The following is a 27,900-nucleotide window of genomic DNA, read 5'->3' as shown; positions in this document are numbered from 1 at the left end:
AACCTGACTCTTAAAAAGTACAGTCAGTATACAAGATCTGCATTTCTCATGCAGAAGAATTAAAAACTTTTACCCTGAAAATGACAGATTGTTTGTGCAGTCTCATGTTGTTACCTGCTTTGGCCACAATCCATCTCCCATACTTCAATCCCTCTGTCAATCTCCTTCCCAAACAGTCAAAAGATATGAAAATGGGAACGGTGCTTCCTCTCCATCGGCCCACATATTTATTCCTGACATCACGGTGTGTCACACTCAAACCTGTGATGCTCTTGAGCCCCCTGTCACCATCACCCACAGACATGTCAAGACGGTGACAGTTTTTCTATCATTACCCACACAGCTGTGGAATATAGCTTTGTGTGTCTTCATGTGCCAGTGTCTTTAAAGGAACTACAACAGCTCATCTTTGATGATGCAGACAGAGTCAACACATAGCCCCTTACATGAAATATTCAAGTTTCTGTACTGCGTCTACGCATGGAAACAAAACACAGTGATTTGAATGAATCCATTGTCAACAGTGGGAGCTGTCAATGATTTCAAGTGGTGGTTTCCACTGTGTTTGACTCGGGTGTTGGGAATCATTGAGGAGAAATGTAAAGGATGTATTAGTTTGACAGACCACCAGAACCTGGACGTCCCTGTAGGCAGGGGAAATGCTAAAAGGTGGTGGAGCTGCTATTTTAAAAACAGCACTCATTTTCAATGTCCTTGTGAGTTTATGGGGACAAAAATATTAGCATATTTTGACAGCAGATTGCAGATGTGTCTGATTGGTCTGACAGCTTCATAAAACTATCTCCATTTAAACTAAAATCACCAATCTTCTCTGGAGAGTAACTTTTCACAGAGCAAATAAAAATGAGCAATGAGTTTCAGTGCAGATAAACCATTTCCAAAAATGCATTGATGATTCATTGCCTTTTACAGATTTAGAAGGTGGAAAGAGTCTTGATTATTTTAGAGACAGCGGCGGTCACTTGATTTAAATTTTAAAAAACAAAAACGGATGAACAAAATCACAAACATATTCTGTGAAAACATATAAGAAAAAAAAGAGTCTGTCGACCTCACATGACAAATGAACCATTAAAAGAAAAGAAAAACAAGTCGACTCAAAGCACACATGTTGGAATTCCCCAAATTATTAATTTTATACTAATTTAACTGCGTTAGCAAACCCAGCACGGATATTTTAGTTGATGTCAGCCTGGCAAAACAAAAACCCAAACTTAAAATAAATTGGCCAGGCCGATGTTATCTGTGGAATGCTCTGCATTTAGACTCGCCGAGATAGTGGGCAAGAGGGTTGTTGTGTCTGGAGAGAAAAGTGTGGAAGAAACACATGGATGCATGATTTAAAATGTATGTATTTTGATTGCATCATACATTAATGTACCGGGGGTCCTTTAAGGTTTTGCTCTCAGCTGGTATATATTGCCGTCACCTTTTTTTTTTTAGGTAGGATGGTAATCAGGCTATCAGGAATTATCATGGCTATTAGAAAGCTTGCTGGATGGATTTCATCAATTGGATGTATTGTGCAACGTAATGACCGTGAAATGACTTGTTAGTAGTAGTGTGAAGTGTAAAAGTAGCTTTATGGTCGTCATATACCAGGAGAAACTTGAGCTGACTCACCAAACACTCGAGCAGTTCACAGCAGGCATTATCTGCTGCCCTGTGCGGGTCTCTCTGTCCAAGTACAAGGGCCCACTTTGAGCCAACCCACTGTGTGTGGGTTGGGAATGTTGGGTCCATGGCTCGGCACAGGCTGCTTCCAGTTCGTTCCCACCCAACCACCCATGCGGTACCCATCCTGCTCTGCCTTTCTCTCCACATGACAGTTCTGTGGCGAGTCTCCTCCTGTGAACCCAGTCTCCAGCTCATTGACAGGACATGAGCAGCGCAGCACCGCCGAGTCGCCGAAGCAGAGCTGTATTTCAAGGCCAAAGGCCAGAGACAGACTCCTTTAGCAGACCATTTCTTTAGTCTGCGTGAGTTAGGACAGCAGCAGGAAGAGGAACACGTTGTACTTAATCAGCAGTTTTTGAAGTTAAGCCAAACCTTAAGGAATCACTCCTGAAAAAACAAGGATATTAAACTCACTCCAGCCTGAGCTCCGTCACATTGACGCAACCCGTTTTTGGCCTCTCGAAATGGTGAGTGGCTGTGTTTTTGTCCCCTCCTGTTTCTCCTCAGAGTTTGATTCTTGAGTTTTTGTCAAAGATAAATGTATTGCTTTTGGCAAAACAACAAGGCTAAGCCACAGTGGTGAGGTGCCTTGTTTTGTACACACCAGTTTTTGTATTCATTTGGTGGTTTTGCCCACGATCTGCAGGGGCATTCTGCTCCACCACTGAATATTATAAAAAGCTCAACCAGCGATTGTGCAGTTATGGAGCGCACAGACATTGTGGTCGGTGGACAATGAAATCTTGGTGGTACATCAGCCTGCACATGTGCTCATTTTATTTGTGAGACAAAAAAAATTAAGCGTCAAAGTGTTTAGCTACACCAGAAAGAGGCAAATAAAAGAAAGGATATTTCCAGTCTAATTCAAAAACTCATTTCTGAAAGGATGAAAATATACTATTCTTAATGTTTACATGAGTGTTTGATCAGCCGATAAGCTGTTACCTTGTAATTAACCCCCTTATCAGGAGCAGAGTCTGAAATATTGCACCGCCATGTTTCTACAGTATGAACGGACAACCCAAACACTGGCTCTAGAGAAGAAAAGACCTGAACATGACTTGAGGCCATCATAGGTTCAACCTACAGACTTAAAAAAGAAGGGGAGGGCTATTCAGTTGGTTGCAATCTGCACCCTCACCACTAGCTGCCACTAAATCCTGCACAGAGATCCTTAAGAGGTGAACTCTTCCAACTTTAGAAAGATACCGTATTGGTGGAATTTGATGGATAAGGAGACACAATCAAATTTGTTCAGAAGCTTTGGGTCCCCATAATCACCTCCTACTGTGCTTGCTCTTCCATTAGCCTTCTCAAAAAAAATGACACATTTCCGTGGTGTTAACACTAAATATTTTAAAATTTTAACTAAATTTTGGGGCATTTCGCCTTTATCTAGATAGACACAGTGAAGGGCAAATGGGAAACTTGGGTGAGAGACAGGCAGTAAATGGTTCAACTGGCCAGGTGTCTGCCAGAACCTGCAGCTCAAGGCGTATCTGCCCATGTGGTGTGCCCTCACCATTCTGCTACCGGGTCACTATGTACTATTACTATCTTCTTGATTTGGACATTGAACTGTTTTTGATCAATCAGCTTCTAGGCATTCATAAAACTACACTACTCATGTATTTTTACCCCATCAGCATGCAGCATAGAGTTTATAATCCTTATCTTTGCCTTTTGGGAAAGTGTATGAGGGTTATTATATCATAATTATGGTATGCCCAACAATCAAGTAAACATGGACACCTCATGTCAGCCAAAGACCCAGGATTGATGGATATAGCGCAGTATTTTTAACTCCTTTTCAACTGGCTGTGTAATTATACAACCACACCGAGCCCTCACATAACTCCCACGTTGTTAACACGGGAGCCTTGCCATCTCTAGCGTCCACCCCGTGATGTGAATTGGTTAGCGCTCGGCCAAGCTGGCAACATTTACCCAGTGGCTTGTCTTGGGAGTTTAGCAGAGATGAACATTCATTTACCATTTCCTGTCTAAAGAAAAAAGAGTCGGCATACTGTTGAGCAGGATTATTTTGCAGTCCTAGATGTAGGGTAATATCACTAATTCCATTCGGCTCAATATTTAGGCCCTTTGTTATTGCTCTTACCAAGCTTAGTCAAGCCATTGTGCTCCAAAGCCAGAATCAGATCGGACAGATTCCACATAACTTGTGTTAAATGCAAAGTTGGCGCGACTTTAACGAGAAGCAGACATCACCCAAGACATCACGGGAAAACTGCAAGTGACAGAAACATGCTCACAAAGACACATCGACAGTTAAATCCCCCCTCCACACACATGCAAGGAATAAATGCCAGTGCTGCAGTAAATCTGGAACGCACACCCTAGTGATTTCCCTTACACACACAAGTCACTGAGTGGTTGTTATTTTACCCGGCATGTGACATGAGGCTGAGACAGAGGTGTCCTTTGTTTGGCTTTACCTACGACCGACACATTCTCCACGGAAACTGAGCGGGGAAACCTGCGGGGCTGCTCAGGTTTCAGCCCAGACATGAAAAGAAAATGTCCAGCACAGCGAGAAAATTAGCCGGGAGCCCGTCAAAGCTGGCCATCTGCTTAGGAAACTCGCGTTTCTGTAGCACTTGCAACCTCAATGCACTTGGGGATGCTTTAGCTGCGGTGCCTGCAGCTCCGGGAAAATGCGGCCTTTATTTGACACAATGAGCAGGTTCAGCTTCAGTTCTTAAACGGTTGCATCACGTAAATTATTGCAATGCAACACTGTTTTGCGCCATGACTAAATCACCCAGGCAGCTGTGAAGGAAACAGCCTCAGAAACGCAAAGGACGCGATGTAAACTTTCATCTCCCTCATGCGACGTTTGCAGTCGGTGGCCACTCACGGCCAAGCGACGGAGATCACCTCCAGTGAAATGGTCCTCAACACGGCACTTAGTGGCGCATTCTAAGTGCTCAGGACTGAATTACTTGATTGGAAAACTCATCTCCACTTGTATGGTAATCCACAGAAGAGTGCCGCAATGAGCCAAAGGAGCATGTAATGGAATCTGCTGGATCCGTCTCGATGGCTATGACCCTTGCCCGTTTATGATATACTGTAATTTATCTTCACCTCTGTTGTATTAGTGTAATGGTGCAACACTATTGGCGCTTGTTCATATTCTTTTTTTGATTCTACTCTCTTCTAACGGAGTTTTATAGATGCAGGCTTTTCCCCAAACACAGGGTTTTTTACTGCCAGTCTTCCCATCTTCCATTGTCCTGGCGCAGTACTGATATAATTTCTGATTCGCTGTGATGCTCTCTCTGAAAATGGCCCCGGAGGAGCCATGCCAAGACTGCAGTTAAAGGACCCCTTGTCTCTCCCTTTCTCTCCTCCTCTGCATCTTCCACTCACTCTCTCCCTCTTCTTTTTCTCCCTGCATTACTGCCTGTATCTCTTTACATATTCATCTGTCTGGGTATCTCTTTATCTCCCCCCCCAAAAAAATGAAAAAAAAGAAACAAATTTTCCTCATCCATCATCAAGTAGTTCCCTTTGTTGCTCTTGATTATGTAACCCAGAACGTTCCGGAGCAATCGAAGCAAACGGTAAAACCAAATCGGCGACTCCTCTGGTGCGCCGCTGTGTCTGATTCTCTCCCATCTCTGAACTCCACAAAATGGATCAGTTGTTTTGTACCAACACGGGACAGAACGAGCGACATCTCGCATTGCACCACTCCTCCCTCTGGTCTCACTTGCTTCATTGTGAGTCCTCCTGTTTAAGTCTATCGATCCCGTAACCCTCTGGAAGCATGTAGTTAAAAAGGCAGGGCAGCACAGCTGAAACCTGCCCCGTGACACTTGTAGGGTGTGTGCGTTTGTGTCCGTGAGAGACAGAGATAGTCTCCCTTTGTAACTACCTGCTAATTATACTCTACAGTAAACATGAAATTTGTAACCACAGCACTGCAGGATATCATTAACTAAAAGGATTATAGTGTGGCCCAGGCAGGGGGGCATCCATGGCTCGTCCCAATTGAGAATGGACTAATCTAAATGGGATACATCAATAAAACAGTGGAATAAAGTTGTGGGCACTTAAGAGCGTCAGCCTCTTTTTCTCAGGCTCAAAGTAAGGAGGAGAGTCACTGGCTGGCAGCCAGCCAATAAATTAGAAGATAAGAAATATTATTCCATTGGCACACCAGCGGCTGCAGCTATTTAAAACAGGGGGGTTTATTGATAATTGAATTACTTGGAGGAAGAAAAAAAAAAAGACAAGACAAGAATAGAAAGGTTGCAGGCGGATCAATAAGAAGATATTCTAGTGGATAACGCTGCGGTGGCAAGCAACACAGCCAAGAGGATGCAAAGTGTGCGCTCACGTGTGTGTGTGTGTGATACTGCATTCAAAGTGTGTATGTTGAACGTTGCTGTGTGCTGATGCGGTTGCATTTGATAAAACGCAACCTCCCCCACAATTTATTCTCAAATATAACAAGAACAATAAGTTGGGTAAATGAAGAAGACACCACATTCATGCGCTGCAGTCTGGATGTTAATGTTGCATGTGATGTGTTTCAGGTGCGGAGCTGAAATAAGACGGCCTCGGACAAAATGGCGACTCCTCAGAGCAGCTCCAGACAGAGCAGCTCCCTCTCTTCATCACCCATGAGGTAAGTGGTGGCGGTAGTAGTCTGACACGCACGCACACGCACGCACGCGCGCGCGCGCGCGCGCACACACACACACACACACACACACACACACACACACACAGAGTTTTGGTTTTATTTAGTTCATTAGAAGTTTACACCTCCATGGATACTTTTGGTTTTATTCACCAAAATAAAATGGAGGTACCAAAGCCAACAGCGACGTTTCCATAGAGCTGGTTTTATGTGCATTTTCAATTTGGTATTGAAATTTTTAAAACTCACAAAAAGTTTTTTTTGCTGAATTGGTAAAATGGCATATTGAAAGAGGGATGATGTAATAATGGCCGGAAAAAAAATAATTCTTGAAATCCATATTGACATCGCAGTAAGTACCTAATAAACTACAGTTTTCACGTCATGCTGCTACTCACATATGTTACAAACCGTATCCATCAGCACGATGAATAGGTCGATCAGAAAAGTCATTTATTCAAAAATCACAAAAGGCAATCTTAGGTGAGAAGCATATACTGTATGTATGTATTTATGCTGTCAGATCCTTTTGAGTATATTTGCAGAAAATCAATCCATGATATTTTTGGGTGTACATCCACTAACACTTGTTAGTTTGACAAGTAAGGCAACATGCAGTGCACTTGGCTTGGTGCGCTCGATCCCCACAAAAACTTGCCACGTGTAACACGTGATGCTCTGGTGAAAGCTGCTCGATGGACACTCGAACTCCACTGAAGGGCCTTCGCTTCGCCCAAGTGCATTAGCCACTTGTAGCTCATCCAGTGGACGATAAAACGTGACTAGTACAAAAAGTTCTGCTCGTCAAGTTACGTCATCAGTTAACACTGGTCGGTGAAAAGTCGTGAAGCTGCTCCATGTTGAATGCACTGTTCTATGGCCATCCCTCAAGACACACGTCACATACATGTCAAAACACGCAGACGCACCAAAACAACACGCCGACAATCATGACAATGATGGCAATAAACAACCCTGGACTCCTTCTGATAATGCTCTGTAATGGTGGCGGCGGCGCAACAGCCGCTGGTCTCATCAGCAGCCATCAGCGGAGCAGAGATCGGGGTTCACGGCGGTGAACGGGGGTCTCGTTGTGTCATTAGTCACCCTCTGTGGTTTGTGAAGAGACGTGTGATGACGAAATCACAGGAAAAGCAGGTCGTATCTGGTTTCTCAGCGGTTCACGATAGCAGGAACAACAACTCGTGAGCGCTCAAACACACTTAGGAAGGAGATCCACAAGGAGTGCGGCAGCAGAGCTACCCTCAGATCTTTAGTTTTAACTGCCGTCGGCTGTTGGTTTTTATTTCAACACAGGGCTAAAGTTTGTCCAGACTACGCCGCAAAAACCAAGCAACGATTAAATTCCTTTGGAGAAGTGTTTCTGGTGACCCTGCATATGGAAGTCCGACACTCACTCCTCTTTTAGCATTTTGGTTTGCAAAGTGAAATACCCTGCTGCTAAATGTATTTACAGATTATCTTATAGATAAATCTGGTTTATTCAGAGCTCTTCGTGAGAGCAGTGTTGGCGTAGCAGACGTTGTTGCAGGACGGATAACCATCAAATTGCAGAAAGATGTTAAAATGGTTAATATAATGCATTATTGTGTGCAGCTTTAAGTTGTCAAATAATTACAAAATCGCAAGAATTAAATCAAGATCTTCATGGACGAAATGAGCTCAACTTTGTTCATGTGTGGCCGCAAGATCTTATCGACCCACAACCCAGACGCTGCTGAGAAAGAAAAAGAAAAATCACACCCTGACCTCCTTCATATCTGCCTGGGGAAATATTTACCATCTAAAGCGTCATCAAATTGTTGGTTCAACATCCCCAAAACCAATATATTGGCATTCTAGATCAACAAGTTAGAGGCGATCAATAGCAGGCGGTGCAAAGGTCAAAACTTTAGTGACAACGCAAACACATACACCAGCCTTCACACTCCCTCCCCCTGCACCCACCCTGAAAAACATCTGGCCACAACTGGATTCCACATCTGAGGTGAATATCAGCACATGAAAGGCAAGGAGATCTCCACCGAATGAAAACCTGAAAAATCTGTCAGACACGTGTGACCAAGATACAAAAAAACAAAAGAAACAGAAAAGAAACGAGAGCACATACCGGACAATCAGAAACTGAAGTCAAAACAGAGCAGCGCTGCGGCCACACGTTCAGTTGACAGGGAGCACAAACCTGCCAGCTGAGCACGGCTGAACCCTGCAGCCACACACACCGTCTGTGAAGTACAACAGCAGAAACTGGCGATTTGCTTTTCTTTCACATCTCACTTTTCTCTTGCTGCAGCCCAAACACACTGTGTTTTTTTCAAGCTTCCGTGACAACCAATCTTTAAATAAACTCTTTTATTTTGCCGACGCACAAGTCAAAAATCTCTTATCACACAGCCGTGATTTATATCTTTGTTGTGAAAGTACCAGATGTTGACCCCCCACTCCTTTTTTTTTTAAAATGGGAAAAGCCTCTTCATCAGCTGCTGATGTTGACAATACTTCAGTCACTGGTGATAAATTTGAATATATATCTTCTGACAGTTTTGTGTTTACTAATGCTCACAGCGCTGCAGAGGATGCACAGTGAATGCCCTCGGATATCGAATCAGTCGGAGCTGTCACGGCATAACCAGACACTTCGCACACATAAACAAACAGATCATCCCCTACTAGCTTTCTTTGTCTGTCTCTCACGTACACACTCAAACCCAAATCCCACGTCTGCCACACGTGGCCGTAAATCAGCTGATGAAAGGGGACCAAGTGACTGAATTGTATTAAAATAAATTGCAAACACAGATGGAACGCATGCACGCACTCAGCTGACAAACATCTCCAAAGTAGAAACCAGCGCCGTGCCCAGATTGGCTTGTCTGGACGATCTGGGCTTCAGGTTTCAGTCGCAAAATGGCTGGCAGATCATTGCACAGTGAGTCTGGTAAACAAGGGTTCTGCGGCGTCTTTTTTTATATATGTCTTTTTATGTTGCAGCTTTTTGTTAGCCAACCAACGTAGGAGTGTTGGAAAAGTTGGATTTGCTGATGTGAGGCAAACAGACGAAGAGGGGAAAAAAAGGGGGAGCAAACCAGAAGAGTCAGCTGGATATGGTTTGAAACGCATAAAGAGACAGAGCGGATCCACAGTATAATGTCTTGCACATATGCCTGCAATATCTGTATTTTTATGCCTATATACGGTGCATGTAACCAGGCAGGAGTTTGAATCAGACAGACAGAGAAAACTCAGCTGGACGGTGGACGGGCTGAGGCAGAGAGCGAGAGAGAAACATTGCTTGGTGTGTGCCGTTGTAGGTGAATCCGGTGTTGGCTGCACATTAGAGGCCGTCTGACAACATCTGGGAATCAGATGTCTGCCCCTGCTGCCAGGATTAAACTGTACCAGTGTGTTGCCACAATATCCTCTTACCCTGCGCTGCTTCAGGAGGGGCGCAGACTCGACCTGCACCCAGAAGACCCAGGCTTGCGTTTTCCTAAATCCTAAGGTGACTTGCACGTTTTGAAAAGAACCATGAGCCGTACTCTTTTATCATTTACTTAGCTCATATGGGATCTCTTAACGCAGCGAGGCAGCGTTCATGTAAGTTTCCAGTTGAGCTGTACCCTCGAGTTCTGTTCAGTAATATTCCATTCTTTGAGCACAAGAGGAATGCATGGACATCCTATTTGGTCTCTGTACATACGCCTGCATATTTAATTCTCTTTGGGACAAGAGTGTTCTTGTTTCCTCTCTCAGTCAAAAGCCAAAGCCACAATGGTCTGGTCCTCAAATCTCACAGCTCATTCTGCCCACATTTCCATCCACTCTGCCCGACTGGACTGTGGTTCTGTTGTATTATTTGAGAAACATTTCCATCTCTTCACGTGACATCAGGCGTCACACTGATACGTTCATGCAAAGCAAACGCTGGACAACGGTGGAGGGCTCCTTCCTGCTGGTTTTGTCCTGAATCGGAAATAATACCCTGAACTCAATGCAGTCAGATCCAAAGCAGAAATAATAACAGCACATGTTGCTGTTTCCCATCTGAACAAGCTGCTGCTGGGAGGTAATATACTGCATGCGGCCGATGGACGGACAATTCCAGATGTTGTTTTAAACCATTTGGCAAAAGCTTTTGCATCCATTTGTGATATGGATAGTTTCTGAGAGAATCAAGGCACGGAGCCTGTCGATCTCTTATCTAACTTGACAGGCGTTTGTTTTTATTGATTAAAGACCGTGACAGGCACAACTATTTAATTTGTGATAAGCAGGCAAAATCTGTCTGTGAAAGTTTAAGCTTGAGGTAGATCCCAAAGCTGTGTTTTATGAATGTACAGGAGATAAATGAGAGGGGTCTGAAAGAAACTGACGGAAATACAGTTAATGGTGAGTTTTGACATCTGAGCTGTCATATAAATACACTAATGATATGGCTTCACTCCGCTTAGGTCACCAGCTACCTAACACCTAACTAACACTAGCTGACATTTGTTCATGTTGGATATGAATATTACATTTATTCACATAAAGCAGTGTTAGAATTGACTTAATGTTGCTAAATAAACGTTTTGAACTATATCCATTTATAACTTAACCTGTTTTAACGTGACTGCGGTAATGTTTTGGTGCTGGTTACTCCACATTAGTTCAATATCTTATGAAGAATTAACACTTAAAGTCAAAAATGTCCTTGTTTACACGAGCTGAGTTGAAGCCAGGTCATCGGAGTTAATTGCTACCCTTGTCACTTGGGATGCGACAGATATTATTTTCATATGAATTGAATATGCCAGTTACCTAATTAATCAATACATTTTTTGGGCCTATAAAATGTCAGAAAATAGTAGGCGGATCAAAATTTCCCTAAATCCCAGGGGGGCGTTAAGAAATTGCGATTCTTACCCTGCCAGCGGTCTAAAACTTAAAGTTCGGCTATGCATTTTACTTCCACACAAGTCAAATTCTTAAAATTTTGACACAGGAAGGGTTTTAAATGGAAAATTGCTCCAATTTATAAGTCCTTCGCCAAATTGTTTCAGTATAATCCCATTTAAGACCCCGACATGTAAAATGTCCAGCTTCTCTGTCAGAAGTTCCATTTTAAGCACCTGTATCTTATCTCATTATTTTTTACTTTGCATTTCTAAACCCGACTGAGCCACACAGGATGTCCACACCTTCGGTCAGTCCCTGTGCAGTTGACTTGGTGGCGACGGGACATCCACAGAAACCCATTCAACATGCGGCCGACCAAAGAGAAGGAGACATGATGTAAACTGTGCTCATAAACCATTGTACCTGGATCACTCCGAGCCTCTAGTGACATGAACAAGGGCCTAGTTACTGGCGACCACCCCTGAGGAACAAATGAGTTCCTGCTGTCCAATAACTGCTACACTGGAGCGACAACAGGTGCTGCGCCGCGTGCTTCTGAACCGGCCCGTCTGCCGCTCACTAACTAACACGCACTGCGACACGCTGTTGGCAGATACAGTATGTTGGGCAAAGACGTGACAGTCACTGCGGTTTAAAAGCACCTTTTTCATTGCAATTTATTTTCATTATCTCCATGATTCGATTAGCGGATGACCCACAGTCAGCACGCGAGCTGGGAGATGAACGCTCAGTGTGTTTCCATGCGGATACGGTTGCTCTTTGGAGCCTCAAACACACTGACTCACAGCCCCGCGATGAGACATGCTGCAAGAGGCTCGTATGTGTGCCACATCAAGCGTTGCCTTTGTGCTTCCTTCCTCGTTCGCTCGGCGAGGGTTTCCCTCAGCTCGGAGCTGCTGTCAGCAGATGATTCCCTCTGTGAAGCGGTCGGGTGTCACGGAACGGAGTTTTTTTTGAAAATGTACCGCGTCAGCGTACGGTTCATACGAGTGACAAACCATTTCAAGTTTCAACAATTCTGACACTTGGGAAAGGAATGGAACGCCTTCGCAATTTTCACCCGGTTTCCCCGGCTGTCCGTAACTTAGCCTAAGTTGTTAGGACAGAAATGAATTAAAAGACAGGCAACAGTTAGTGAATATAAAGTTATTGTAAAGGCCAAGTGTGTCTGTTGAAAATACCCTTTTAATAGACCTGTTTGGGGTGAGAAGTAAAAGGTTGTATCGCCTTTATTTTGAAGTTATGTTTTGTAGTAGTAATGCAACAATTTAGCAGATCACTCGTCTGGAACTAACTCCTAAGAACTGAGAAAGACCTTACACGAATATTTCACTAGGCGACTGAACTTCTAGAAAAATCTGCAAAAGAAAAATGCAAATTGACACAAGTAGCTGGTGATCAATCTGCAGTCGGTGCCGTTGAGCCATCGCAGACGGATGAGACAATCCAGTGAAAAACAATGTAGTAAACATGATGGAAGTATGGCTTTTAGCCCACGTTTGATTTATGTGTTAATGTGCAGTTGCGAGCCCCTGACCCCGCCCCTTACTCCCCGTAACTTTAAGCTGAACTACTAACTACTTCCCTGACCTCAACATTAACCCAGGTGTGATCTTAACTCTGGAGCCAACCCTTCACTTTTACGAACAAGTACAAGAGCGCGCGCACGCACGCACGAGCGTTCGCAGCAGCCTCCTGGTGACTCATTGGGCAGAATGACTCGATGTGCCTCAAACACACGAAGTGTTGAGAAGCAGAAGAAAAAAAAAGAATAATCATCTAAAAGCCCAAGTTATCATTTTCACCTGATGTGTTACAGGAATCGTGAGCTCACCATGACACTCGCTGAGTGCACCATCCCGATTTCCTGCGTGCAGATCTGTGTGGGATTCAGACGTTGGTGACGCTGATCAGCCAGGACAGATTTCTGTTTCCGTATGAACGTTATATAATTTGAACCTGCAGATCTTTCCTTACTTAAGTTCAGGACATTTTTTTGGGAAGGTTATGTTTGTTATATAGTTTCATAATAACTGCAATCATTTTTTTGAGGTTAGTGACATTACAGATTTTCCTAGTCAACAATACCAAATCCCAAAGAAAGACAATGTGTTGGTGCAGAACTTTCTGAGTGTTCTACATGTGTATATGAAAAGTGCTTGCACACTGTTAACAGCTGTGTAGGATCAGAAACTGTTCACCATGAGTGAAACCTGTCACTAATCCCGTTTTATAAATATATTATCCCATAAAAATGACCCGACTGAATCTAAATTTCCAATAATGCTTAATTGACATGACTTCATAGTCTCATACCTGTACAGTACAGTTCTAAAAAGTACCTAACTATCGTAATTAACACACTAATTTAATCATAACACGGAGAGACCATTAACGGCAAACACAAACGGGGAAATGCATGCAATAAGCTTTCAAGTTTGATTAAAAAAACAAAGATATTTGAATCTCGTGGTGCGTTTTTTCTCCGCGTCTCTGCTGCTGCCTCCGCCCCTCAGTTCAGTGACCAGCAGCAGACGCTGCCGCCGCTTCATCTCCACAGGATCCCTGTCTGGGATAATGGAGCCGCTGTCGCCTGACCCTCTCTTGGCCCTGCATGTAAATATTTGTCATTCCCAGCGAGCTGAAGTGCACCGCTTCCCCTCCTTTGGAAAACAAACCTATTATTATAATCCCCCCCCCGACCGGTGGTGAGGGGGGCGTTCTGTGGCTTGTTTGGTGTGTAAATCGAGATGGGTTCATCCTCGTGTGATGCTGTTACATAACTGTGGAAAATGGTTTGAAAATTGCCATATTGGGAGTGATATGAAGAGAATGTGATATATTGTTAGACTTTTTTTTTTTTTTACTCCTAACATCCATTTTGGTTCTCTGTTTCTGAATTCTCCGAATCTCTTGAGGGCAAAGAGATTCCAGGTCAGTCATCAAAAAACCAAAAGAAATGGAAAAAAATGTATTTACAGTAGGTTAATTGGGTGAAACAAAGAAGGTAATGATGCCAATTATTAACTGAGGGCTCTTTCCACCTCCTCTTCAGCTGTACCTCTTACTGGCAGTGGCTCTGTGGCTAAATTGGACTCACTTAGATTTAGTCACAGTTTTACTTGTGTGATTAATCTCTCACAAGAGGTATTTTCAGAACTGGAGTGGTTTTAAGAGGTTGTGTCTTTTGTGTGTGTGTGTGTGGGGGGGGGGGGGGGGGGTAACTGAAGCTAGGTTCAGTAGTGTTTTATTCCTAACAAACATCAAAGGAGAATTTAATTTCTTTACTCACTTCGAGTTAAACTAAAACTCATATCTCATCTATTCTCAGGAGTCGTGGAGATCACCACGGAGCCATTTACCCCACTTAGCAGAGCAAGCTCCACATTAATGATTACCACGCACTGTAGCACTGGGCGGTTATTTATTCCAGTCCACGTTTACAGCTAATTACATCTTGATCCTCTTTTTTCCGAGCTGAGGGAGATTTATTTGCTGGAGAGTTTTGAACTTGTAAGCCCCCCCCGCCCCCCAGATTCCACCGCTTCTTCATTTCTATTCCTCCACCGCTGACAAATCATTGAGTGTATAGTTTATATACAGTACATGTGTGCATTTGCCTGTGTCTGTGTAAGTATGTGTATCTGTGCAAAGTGTCCTGTGTGTCTGGAAATCTGTTGCTAAGGTTTCTAGCTTCCTAGTTTATAGTGAACTTGAAATGCAGACCTGTAACAAAGAAAGAATGAATGAAATATAGATATAGGTGTGATGTAAATGTATATTACCCCTGGCGATTCAGATTCATCAGTTTACATGGATTATGGTCATTTATTCATATTTGGTGTCACTGTCCTTAGTTTATGTTCATGTCTTCACAGTCGGCTGACTTGATCTGCCTCTGCCTTAAATGAGACCTTTTTCTGACCTTAACAAAACAAAATATTGATTTTGTTCAGTAAGCGGCTTCCCTCTGTACGGTTTGATTGTGGATTGGAAGCAATTGAAGTTTGGGGTTTTTAGTGATTCACTCCCGTTTTGCCAGCGCTGACTCACAGTTGAAACCCAATACCCGGCTTGGAGATGTTAATGACGATTGTTTTCAGTGTTCACACAGCCACAACGCTTCACTGAAGACCAGAATAACCAATATTTCAATACAAATGCAATATTCCCATGTCTCCGGTGAGCTGCGGAAATTTGATATTCCATTGGTGACCTTTATCTTGTGTTGACTCAAAGCAGAGGTGTCTGTTGTTGCCAATATGGCGTGTCCACTTTCAGGGAGCTTTGACTCACTGGGTGCAGGACTTTGGACTAACCCTTAACCCTGGTTTAAGTGGCTGTGTGTGTGTGTGTGTGTGTGTGTGTGTGTGTGTGTGTGTGTGTGTGTGTGTGTGTGTGTGTGTGTGTGTGTGTGTGTGTGTGTGTGTGTGTGTGTGTGTGTGTGTGTGTGTGTGTGTGTGTGTGTGTGTGTGTGTGTGTGTGTGTGTGTGCGCGCGCGCGCGCGCGTGTATGGGGGGTGTTGTTAACCAGCAGTTATTGGCAGATAGTTGACCTCGAGTACACATCATTGATTTTAGGAATGCGCTAATCTACTGGGCATTACCATTCCAAAACGTGGCATTAATGGCGTTTTCATTTTTCAAGAGCGTGGGTTTCATTTGCATGCATAAGGACTCTTAGGATAATCTTGTTGGCTCCCTGTGTTAGATCACATCCTGCAAGTCAAACAACCATATTCTTCCATTTTCCATTTTATGTGTCGGCAGTGTGGTTCAGACAACAAACACGATTTATAGATTGCTCTTTACTGAATAAACCTGGTGGCAATTTTTTTTCTTCATTCTTGGTCATGTTTGTGATACTAAGTCCGTCCCTTCAGACAGGTGTAGACAAGGGCAGCGTTCTCATTTTTTGGTGACCTTTGACTTTGTCAGCTAAAAAGGCCGCACGTTACAAAGAAAGAGTTATTTTATTTATCAGACCAAACTCTATGAAAGTAAGGAATAATAGAGGAAAGGGGGAAAGAAGGAATGAAGAAAATGAGAAGACCCGGGTGGCACAGCCAGGAAAATGATTTGTCATTGTCCAAACTAGCAGTTTGAATTTGTAAGTTACCACTTCCTTAATTACTGACTGTTAGTTATTGTGAAGGCGGCAAAGACGATTCAGTTTTTGCCATATGAATCAGTTGGAGCTGCAGTCAGCACACACACATGCAGTATCTGTGTGATACTGTATGTCTGCTGCACAAATGTCGCCCTCTTTGTGAACTAATTTGTACCTTTCATCGTTATATCAATAGCGAGTGACTGCTAAGAAAACAAAGTGAGAGCTTGTGTCGATCTCCTCTTAGCAAATCCATTTGGAAGCAAACAGAATTTTCTCTGACTATTAACAATAATCAATAAGAGTGAATTAATTCCGAGCCATGCGATGTTATTCGAATGTGTTCCATGAATATAACTGGAATCCAAAAACTGTCCAAAGAATTGGGTCATTTTTTAGTTTCCCTCTGACCTGTGCACACATTGGTCCACCCACGCAAATTGAACCATATTCATACCTTGTGTCTGTTACCCACTCTCTTTGCATATGTTAAGTGAATAAGGTTTTCAATCAAAGTATTAATTATTAACCATTTTTCAAGCCACTATAAATGCCCATCTTCCCTATTGTCCTAATCTCTGTCCTCATTTAAAAACTGATCTTTAACTTGACATGGGCGTGCGCACGCACGCACGCACGCACGCACGCACGCACGCACACAATTATCTCTATTGAGAAGCAAGATCCTAATGTTGCTTTCTCCCACAGCAGCCGGATGCAATCTCTCCAGGTGGACTCTGTCCAGCGCTGGATGGAGGACCTGCGCCACATGACCGAGGTGGAGTGCATGTGTGTCCTCCAAGCCAAACCCATCGGAGTGGAGGAGGACTCCCAGCAGGGAGAGTTGATCATGGGCTCCGCAGTCGGTGCCGGCGACCACGTGGCCAGGAACAACCTGCAGACACTCCTCCGCCGAGCACTGGTGGTCAGCACTGAGCTCGGCAAGATGTTCCAGCGGTTGGAGAAGGGACGCTGGCAGAGGGTCCACGGCACCGCCGTGCGGGCCAACTGCCACGTTCGCTCTCTGGTGCACGAGTACAGCGCCGCCCGCAGCACGCCACCCGAGATGCAGAAGGTAACCCTGGGTTTGGGAAGAGGTTGGAATTCATGTCCAGCTTTTTAAGTTTTAAACTGAGAATTATGGAAGATAAAAGGGAAGACTTCCTGATACACCACTCAAATATGAGAGACATTTTCATTTTGTTACATAAAAAGCCTAATTTTAGATTTAGATCCATTAATATTTCAGTCCAATTAATTGAACAGACCTCCACCAAGACCTCAACACAGGTCTGGTATCATCATATATCATCAATTACCAAAGTGGATGAAAAACTGCAAATCTGATTTAGAAGTGGTCAGATCTTTGTTGATGAATCATCACAAATCTATCAGGGTTAGTGCAAATCCTTTTAAAGGTGATGATGTGAAGTCAATGTATAGAAAGAAGAGTTCCAACTTGTAAAAAGGTGAATTAAGTTCATATTAGCGTGTTATTTAGAACATTTCAAATGAGATATATTATATAAGCAGCTGACAATGTATGAACGCACAAATGAGCATGAGAACGGAGGAAGTTACAAAACAATTGTCAGTATCAAAGCTAAAATAAGAAAAGGAATCATTTACCATTGAGTTGACAATAGTTTTTATCTCATCTGATACCATGTTCATGTATTGTTACCATGCTACACCGACATGTACAAACTAAATTTACCCTTTACACTGTTTTTTTACACACAAAAACAGAATAATCTATTATTAGTGTGTGGTGAAATAATGAATTACTATGTATTATTATATTTACAAAATGCATTACAACTGAACCTACAGCAATCCACTATACACTGTACTCTCATCCATTGTCTACGTGTCCCTAAGCAATTTTGTGAATAAATCACAAAATGTCCCTAACTCTGTGATTTGCTGAAATGAGGTAAATGAAATGCTCTCATATTCACTTCTATCTTTTGGGTTTTTCTTTTGTTGCAGTATGAGACATCTCTACTGGAGAAGTGCATGGAGCTGACTAATATTACAGAGAGGTAATACTCCACGCAATCATAAGCAAAACTAAACATCAACCGTAAAAGTGGATCGATTCATAGCAAGTTTCTAAAGGTTTTCGGTACATCCCCTCTCCATCCGCAGGTGCCTTCACACCGACGACGAGTTCTTCCTCAAGTCCATGAGAGAGGCTATCCATGAGATCCTCACTGATGTCAGCGATTCATTCAGCAACATGATCGACATGGCCTTGGCGAACGAGATCCGGGTGTGTAATCGGTGTTCACTTCATTAGACCCAGTGCTCTTATCATCGGGTTCTTATATTTTCTTACAGGAGTTTGTGGCAAGTTCACAAGTCCTAAACATGTGGTGGAGGAGCGATGAGGCAGCCGACGGTGCAGCCTGAGTGCTGTTCTGACCAAGTGGAGTGTTTGCCTGGTTTGTCGTCTTTTTGAGTCTGTGCCTGGTTTATTTTAGGTTTTAAGTCAGTATTAGATCTACGTGTGTCTGTGCGCGCCCGCCAAATCAACTGCGGTGCTGTTTCCCGGCACGAGTAACTGTAAATGGAGGAGAAGAGTAAACATGGGTTCAGCATTTTGTGGAGGATTACGTCATCCTTGTGTGACTTAGAGAATTGAGGTAAAGTGGACGGCGTATTTATTTTTTCAGTCTAATGAATCCCTGATTACGCTCGCACAGACGATGGATGACTGCCTTTCATTTCTTGAAACGTTGTACAGCGAGTTTAGATGTTCTCATTGTGTAATCATCATTATTTAAAGGTTGATTTATTTACTTTTAAAATTAAAACGTAAGACTGCTCTATACGTGAGTTAGCCTGCAGTTACAGAATGCAATGACAGAAATTAATATAATTATCCAAATAATATTACCTCATGGAATGAAATATAGAAAAAAAAAATGTTTTTAATGTGTGTGCATTTTTCAATGTTCAGAATTTCTGACATGGGCATCATCCGGTGGTGGTATATCTAATCCATAAGAACAATTTCAAAGATGCTATAGTAATGAGCTGTTGCTCGCAGTAAGACTAGAAAAGTGCTGTATGAATTAAGTCCATTGATAATATCCCAAAACATTGTTCAATGAATTGTTAGTGTGCACTGCATTTGTACGTCCATGACAACCCCCCCCCCCCCTCTATGTTTGCTCTTCTCTCAGGTCCTGATCAAACAGATTGAATCATCGGACAACATTCACATCATCGGCAGTGCCATCAGCAACCTGTTGTCCCTCACCCAGGACGGACCTCAGCTCTGCAGCATCATTGCCAAGGTGCTGTAGACATATTGGTTCTCTGTCCTGCTCCGGCAGCGTTTAAACCAATAATTGTGGGTATGATTCGAGTGGAAAATCATTTTACAGACTGGGACCATGAACATCCATGGAAATGTGTGTTTGAGATAAATGCTCCTCCACTGATGCTCGTGATTGTGCCAGAACTTGTGAGATCCCGGGGTTAGTGACAAGTCAGCAGTATGATGTATTTCATTCTAAGGTTTGTGGTTTTTCATTCAGACTCTTTGGCTGAGCTGACTTCTTTTTGGATATTTCGTCCTGCTTCTTTCTAGCCGCACCCGTTATGATTATCTCCACCTTTTATTGTGTTCACCCTCGTTCGTCAGGATGGCCGACCTGCAGCTACAGCATCCCTTGATATGTGCCTCGGTTCTATTGTGAGATAAGACGAGACAGACCAGACAGCAAGTCTCAGTTAGCCATTAGTTAGCTGCCCGCTCCAAGGAAGATCTTGATAAAACACACACACACACACACACACACACACACACACACACACACACACACACACACACACACACACACACACACACACACACACACACACACACACACACACACACACACACACACACACACACACACACACACACACACACACACACACACACACACACACACATATTTGTTCCCAGATTGTCAGATCAATTCTGTCAGCTCCCATTAGGAGTGTAAGCATTGATCACAAACGCAGGTTGTTGGGGCGTCTTTACCTCTCAGTTTCCTGAATCACTTTCGTAGCGCCTGCTGGGCCCAAACCGTGACGGCGGCGTCTGAGGGGAAACCTTCCTGCCATTGGCTGCTAATGAATACCCAATGCAAAAAAAAAAAAGTCCACCTGCCATCTGAATTAATTAGCTTCCACCCGTCTGTCTGTCACACTGTCCCGTGCACACCGTCCACAGCGGTGCGTGTCGTCTAGCTTATGTCCAAGCTATTCACTCATTATCTTTTTTCCGCAGCCTGCACGCACTTGTTTTTGAATAACAACAATTAGCCGTTTGAATGCTTGGGTGGGGACCTGATAATACTTCTGTCTCTTTACCATTGTTGCCAGACAGCGCCCAGCGAGTGAGATGTGTGGTGTGCAAGGAGAGGAGAAGGGACGGAAGGTTAAAGATGTGGTATTGAAGCAGACAGTGTAGAATAACGTGAGAGGGATAGTTGTGTTTACATCCAGACTGGGATTGAATAGATCTGAAGATTTTGAGGTTTTATCATGTTGATTTCCTCCTGCTGGGTGGAGTTTTACAACAGTAAATAGGATCATACCAGACAGTTTCAGGCAGTGAAAGCTCCACAAGTGTTCTGTTATAACTATCTATCTATCTATTAACTTGCAATTTTCATCCCTTTTCCATGATTCCATTGCTTATTCAGCTGGTTATTTGTTGTTAGGTCATAAAGTCAGCCGCTGTGTTTTGTAGAAAATCTTATCAATGCAATTCATTTTCTGAGGACTGTCAAACTTAAAGTGTTTTTAAATAAAAAAAACGCATTGGGGTACTTTAAGTTGAATTAATCAGAAGCAGAGACAACCTTTAAACACAAAAATTAACATAACTTTTTTTTATTATTTGGCCCACTTGGTTTAGTTAGATATAGAGCAACACTAGCATTCATTTGGACTTGATGAATGCCTGGCCAATATTCACTGTCCTTTTGCTCGGATTTAGTCTCAACCAGCTCCTGAGGGGAATATTTGTCTGTGTTCAATGCGCCACTATATTTTCACCAGCCTGTCTCCAACTTTGTCCGTCAACCATTTGGAATTAAGAAGGTGAAAACAGCTGTCTGTTGTGGGAAACAACACGAGTGAGATCCGTGAGACTCAATCAAAACTGTGATGAGCAAAAGAAACAATCACAATGAGCTGAAAGACACTAAACATGATCTTAAGCTGCAGGGAACTGTATGGCTGGGTGTTAAATCAAAAGTGGGGCACGGGATGAACCATCTTCCTTCTCAAATTATACAAATTCAAATCATCTAGTGTTTGATTGTCATTTTCCTCATACATGTGGTTAGTATTGAATAAATCACTTTTCCATAATTGACAGCTTGTCAAACTCGGAGTAATCACACGACGGTGACTGATTTGCTACGACTGAATGAATTGCAACCATCTGGTAAAACAAGCAGGTCAGAACAAATCATACAAATGATTGCCAAACTCCATCCATCTGATGACCCACTAATACTGACAAAAATCACACTACGCCTCACATATTAAAACAATACAAAGACAGGTCTAATTCCCTCATCTTTTGTGTCACAGCGATAAATGTCTCTGGACTCTGGGAGGAAACAAAGCAACCAACAAACATGTAAACACAGAACATACACGGCAAGAACAATATCATGAGCTGAGAGTGTTTAATACCGAGCCACACACCGCCCAGGAATCAAACTGAATACTACAGCGCCACTATGTCATGATGTATGAGAGAGTTTGCTGTCTTAGTGTACGGATTGGCTCCGGATCTAAATGTGTCCTGGTTGAACCCTTCAGTTCGCAGGGTGTGGGAGAGTGTGACGTGGCAGTGACTCGGGCCTGGCTAGAGTTAATGTGTCATCAAGAAAGAGAGAGATATTTAGAGATGAAAGAAGAAGAATGAACCTATTTTTGGAAGGCAAGCATGAGGTTTTCGCTTCACACAGTGTGTTCCACCGACCTTTTGTTGAACACAGTGAGACTATCTTTTCTTCGCCAACAACCCTTTCGTTTACAGAGCAAGAAGTAAGCGGACCGCATCCTCTTGCGACTCCAGAAAAGGCAGTGTATTTGTATGAGCGAGTATGGAGCAGTACCAGAGCAGAACAGAGTTCAATTCAGAAAATGATGAGATGGAAAGAAATTACACGCTGTGTAGGCCTTTTACGTGAAAGCACACGGATAGAGGGGCAATTTTTACATCGAGCAGTCAAGTTTCCAAATGAAGACGTTAGCGCACCAAAGTGGATGAGTGTGAGAATAAATGTGATCTTCGTTTTTTAAAGGATGAGTGTGAAGTCAGTGGAAACAATGGAACAGCAAGTTGTCTGACGGGGAAGGGGGAAGCCCAGCGACAAGCCCAGCGATGTGTGAAAAAGGCAAAGCAGGAGAAAGTCTGCAAAGATGGAATGAACAAAGAGTCTGGTTGTCAGACTGGGGCTTGTATTTTCCTTCTGATCCATTTCTGACTGAAGAGTGGATTGAGAAAGATGTGGTATATGGCATAATGACAACTACCAAAATTACATGAAAGACCAGGATGAATCAAGAGGGTGAACCGACATTCGGCCGACTGAATCTACAGTTATGACAGTGTCCCCATGAGGCTTTACATTGAGCCACATAACGCCAGCAAGATGCTCAAAATGACAATGCTGATGTTAAGCATCTATAACATTTTATAGATGCTTGCTCACTTTATTAGCATTGTAATATTTACTGATTAGTACTAGACACAGCACAGTACAACTTAGGCTGGTGGGAATGTCATTAGTTTTTGCAGGTGTTTTGTCCAAATCCAATGTATTGGAAAACACATATGAAGTCAACAGATCAATAAGAATATTACAGCTCATCCCAGGAGGGACAACAATGGGTGTGCAATTTTTTTTATGGCAATCCAACAGCTGTCACCAGTTTTTTCGCTCAACCCACAAATGTGAACCTCATGGTGATGAGGAAAGGTCGGGGGATCACTAACGTGTGAGGGATTCACGCTCTGTGCATCGTGGACATCCGTACCAAAGTTCACGGCAGTCCATCCCAGAGCCAATAAAAGGGTTTTACTTTGAACCAAAGGGACAGACAGGGCTGCTGCCAGCACGGCTAAAAACTGCAATAATAATCCCACTGACTATGAAAAGGTTTTCCAACTTTAGTCAAGTTCTTCTGCACTCTCGATTCACATGGGTAGAAATATACATTTTTAGTATTTTGACAACAAAGAAAAGTAATTGTGAAAGTGCAGATTCCTTAGAACGGGCAAATGCAAGGGTGCCATAGTCCCACCTTAGTAAGTCTTTTTTGGAAATCTTTGGAATTTTAGGCAGTAAAAGTTCACATTTCAACAAAACTTTTTAATTTTTGTGGTTCAAAAGGCTCATTTTGAACCTAAGGAGTAAAGCTCAAAAGTGTTCGGAGATTGTCCGCAGACTCGGCCGTTCTCTTCGGGAGCTGAAGCAACATCTGCGTCACAGGAAACAACGGGATCAACAGCCTCTTCATCACTGCTTCAATCAGCCGGCGAGCCTCTCTGGAGGTTCAATGAAAAGTGTCTGTCGGCGTCGGCGGGTTCTTCCAGGAATGGCGGAACCAATATTGTGTAGGCAGTGAACAGGGAGGAGCGGTCGGACCAGAGGGCAGAATGATTAGCCACTCCAAGCCCCGGCAGCGTGGCCTTCGCCGCGCATGAGACATACCAGCGCAGTATAATGGCCTTATTAGGATAATAGTGGTAGTTACCGGCTCCGTCTTCCTCCTGGTAATTCTATCTGCACAGTGAATAGAATTCAATACCTGCAAGTGTTGTTTTTTTTTGTCACAGGGATGCTTTAGTGTAGACACGGAGCCAATACAGGAGCTATTTTTGTTTGTTTACACCGGCATCATCCAAATGGAAAATGCTTAGCCATTATGGCTAGCAAATCATCTTTTTTTTCTGCTCAGTGTTTTCAATTCATGAAATGTGTATATTTTGGCTGTTGTTTTTGGTTTTTTTATCCAACATGATAAATTGCTTGAGCCATTCGATAGGCTCTGGGGTTGGCAGGCTCCCTGAGCGGAGCTGAGTCCATCGGTCATTTCAGGTCTCCTGTGCTCTTTTAAGACCAGCGTGCTGCTTTTGGCACGGCAAAGTCTAGCAGGGGGCAATTTGATCCGACATTTCGCACACTCACGTGTGCTTCAGGACGAGAGATGATCACGATGTGCGGTGTATAATTTGGTGGCGTGGATCCTGACGTCAGGCCTGTGGAAGTCTCACAAGAGCTGTAGTCTCAATGAAAGTTGTTTGTCAGCATAACCGCCTTTACGCCCCGCTTTAAGTTATGCTGCTGAAAATATAGAGAGAACTACCTGTACCAAACACTGTCAACTAGACAAATAAACAAATCTAAAATCTGCATATGAGAGTCCAGCTATGATCACAAATGCAGGTAGCTCAGTTGGCTTCATCTTTCAGTTTGCTCCACTAAGTGCCACTGTCTTTACATTAACAATACATAACCAGAGAGCCTTCGCCAGCCTCCTGCTGGCCGGCGCTCGGGCCCTGAATATGATACACACAGTGTCTGGAACAGGCGTAAGTGACATGTGACCTGTGTTGCGGCATGTAAACCGTGGGAGTTGCCAGCAGCAATCAGGTCGTATCGAGCTACGACAAATTCGAGTCATGCCAACAATGCCGACGGATGAAAGCGCACGGCGACGAAAGTGAAAATGTGCGGCAGCATGACCTCCACCTCCGGCTAAACACTGTCTAATGCTGCGCGATTGTTAAACAGCAGGACAGGATTAACACACACTTACCTGGCGAGACACACAGCTCGAGCCTGCATTTATAACATCTGTGATACACTGTTGTGGGGACTAAACTTGTCAACATGGCAGTATTGTGTTGTGTGTTTCCTTATGTCTATTACATCACATGTTGTCCCTCCACAGGAAGGAGCTGTGGTGGCCCTGTTTAAGATCTGCAGGCAGGACCGCTTCAAGGACCTGTACGCTCACGCTCTGAGAACAGTGGCCTCCATCTGCTGTGTGGAGGAGGGCATCAACCAGCTGGACAAGGTTGGTGAATATGGAAAGACCCTGACCTGAGCCTGATCTTTTTTTTAAGTTAACTCGCAAAAACGTTAACTCCACGGTTGGGAGCATGGTGATGATTACAGCTGATTGCTTATTAAATTCATACAGTTGGGTGTTTATCAAGGACAAAGCCCACCAATCACTGATAAAAGAGCCACAGTTGGCCTTAAAGGCAACTTTTCATCCGTAGTTCACGGCCAGATGTAAGAAATCAATTGAAATAGGTAGGGAAACGGTGCATGAGCAGTAATCCAAGTACTCTTGTAATATCATTTTTTTACGTTTTCGATGTGTAAGAGGGAGACGGAGAGAGTGGTAGAAGGAGGGATATGACATTAATCAAAAGTAAGTAAGTACAGTACTTCCAGTAAAATACCTTGGCTACCTCCAGTCCAGACAGATTATATTTACACTAATCAGCCGCGAAGTTGTATCGCAGACAGGCAGTTGTTCCTCTTCCCAGCAGCACAGTATATTTTGTCTTGCACACATTCGGACCTGCTCCCACTTTCCCCGTCATGGCCATGGGGCCGCAGTTTGTTTTCACAGGCGAATGTGCGCCAACAATGGAAGCAGGAGGAAAAGGAGGAAGAGGAGGGGGACTGGCTGCACAGAATTCAAGTGTGTAATCATGTAATCGAAGGACCCACAGTTGAATGAGAAACAAGAACTTTTGTTTCTTCAATGGGAAATTAAATTATCCTTTCCTTGTAATAGGTTGTCCTCAGAACATTTTATATACTGTATCTCCACACTTGTTTTGAACTGCAGTCAACCTTTTCTGATACACATGTTGCAGGCACGTTCACCAGTCACTATACCGGTCGTGAATTCATTGCCGAACGTGAGAAGCAACACTTTCTTTGTTTTACGTCTCACGATGGAATAATTGCTCATATGTAGCCTCTTTCTACTATTTGTGAGGCGAACATCGACCCGCAAAGGCTCCACAGGTTCATCTACTAACTGAGAAACCTTGGACTGCAGTAGCTGAGTTTTCCAGCCTTCTGTTTATCTGCAAGAATGAGTTCACTCATGAGTGCAGCCACCTCAGGGTTGGTGAACTAGCTGCATCATTTCAGGATATGGATTCAGTGAGAGAATGCGTACCACGCGTTGTGTAAGGTTAAGCGTGTCTTTTCTATACAGTAGATACACGACATGATGCAGACATGAGATTATTACAGGAGACCTCCTGATCGGTCACACCTGAATGACTCCTCTCTGTGTTTGTCTGTGGGATGGGAGGGGGGGGGGCCTGGAGAGGGAAAACTAATGATACTTCCTTCTTTTTTTGTCCTCGTCTGTTCCCATTGGAGAATTCAACCAAAATAAACAACAGGCGCACCTGTGTCAAGTGAGCGTTTACAGCAAGACAAATATAACCGGATTCCGGATAATAATGATGCCACAGCGGTGACTGTGTTTTGCATCTAGAGCAGCTGGGACAGCATGAATCATCCAAGTGTGAAAACTTTTAACAGGAACCAATGTCCGCCCCAGATAAGCAGCCCCCCCCCCCCCGGGAGAGAGGCTGTCAGGCAAGCCTGCGCCACCAAGCGCTCACCGGCGACCGCTCAGCCTTGAGAAACACAACTGTCACTGTTGAAGGGGCCGGTGAGCACCAGCACTGCTCACCGGTTAACATACACAACACTCCTTGGTTTTATTCCCAACGGGAACAAAAAACGGTGAACGGGGAAAGTATTGATTATGAGTGAGACGTTGAAGGAAAAGAACTTCCAGTAAGGAGGATTGATAACTGCAGTGTTGTTGCGAACACACATGCACACGCGCACACGCACACGCAGAGAGAGATCATCCATAGACTGTATAAAAAATGACATGTGCCTGAAGCCTGTATTCTCTTAAATGACCAGCAGAGGGCGACTCCAGTGGTCACCAAAAGAAGTCAGTTTCTATAGAAGTGTATGACAAAATGACTCTACGTCTCACTTGATCTCTAATGTCCTGAGGAGTTTATGGCTCAATCTCTGGTTTCAAGTGGAAGAAGTGGTCAGTGGATGGACACTGGGATGTGGCGATGATATCAGTGAAGCTTTCTGAGGCACTGTGAGGTTGACCTTTATGATTTCCGTAGGACCTCCCACTCACTCCGATCCATCATTTAGGAGTACGGGGATTCATGGGATTAAGAACTGTAAGCACAGTCTTTTTTTAGGATATTTGACCAATAGAATTGCCAATCCTCTGCCAGGTATTCATCCAGCCATCCATTATACTGTTTATCCATTTGAGGATCTAGGGGGGAAGCTGGAGCCAAAGTGGGAGGAGAAGTTACACATTTTCATTTGGTGGCTACAGGTTTTAAGACTCTGCACTTTTGTTTACGACTCTCAAAAGTTACGAGA

The 27,900-nt window shown here is 43.5% G+C and overlaps 1 protein-coding gene across 7 annotated transcripts in view; it reads left to right on the top strand.

Annotated features, from left to right (window-relative positions):
• Positions 1 to 27,900, top strand: part of LOC118315728 (protein inscuteable homolog) — a 45,760-nt gene that overhangs the window by 11,010 nt on the left and 6,850 nt on the right. For 4 of the 7 annotated variants that reach the window (XM_035643237.2, XM_035643236.2, XM_035643234.2 and 1 more), the window contains 6 exons: positions 6,264 to 6,355; positions 17,108 to 17,474; positions 18,392 to 18,444; positions 18,551 to 18,674; positions 19,591 to 19,704; positions 25,385 to 25,510. In XM_035643237.2, coding sequence (XP_035499130.1) covers positions 6,297 to 6,355; positions 17,108 to 17,474; positions 18,392 to 18,444; positions 18,551 to 18,674; positions 19,591 to 19,704; positions 25,385 to 25,510 — 843 coding nt within the window. In that variant the 5' untranslated portion in view covers positions 6,264 to 6,296. Of the gene's footprint in view, positions 1 to 1,642; positions 2,166 to 6,263; positions 6,356 to 9,624; positions 9,894 to 17,107; positions 17,475 to 18,391; positions 18,445 to 18,550; positions 18,675 to 19,590; positions 19,705 to 25,384; positions 25,511 to 27,900 lie in introns of those variants that run through there. The other 3 variants (XM_035643239.2, XM_035643240.2, XM_035643242.2) reach the window with 3 other exon arrangements.

Source organism: Scophthalmus maximus, chromosome 7 (assembly GCF_022379125.1).
Source record: "Scophthalmus maximus strain ysfricsl-2021 chromosome 7, ASM2237912v1, whole genome shotgun sequence".
NCBI lineage: Eukaryota > Metazoa > Chordata > Actinopteri > Pleuronectiformes > Scophthalmidae > Scophthalmus > Scophthalmus maximus.
The sequence above is the reverse complement of the archived record's forward strand: the minus strand, read 5'-3'. Positions and strand labels throughout refer to the sequence as shown.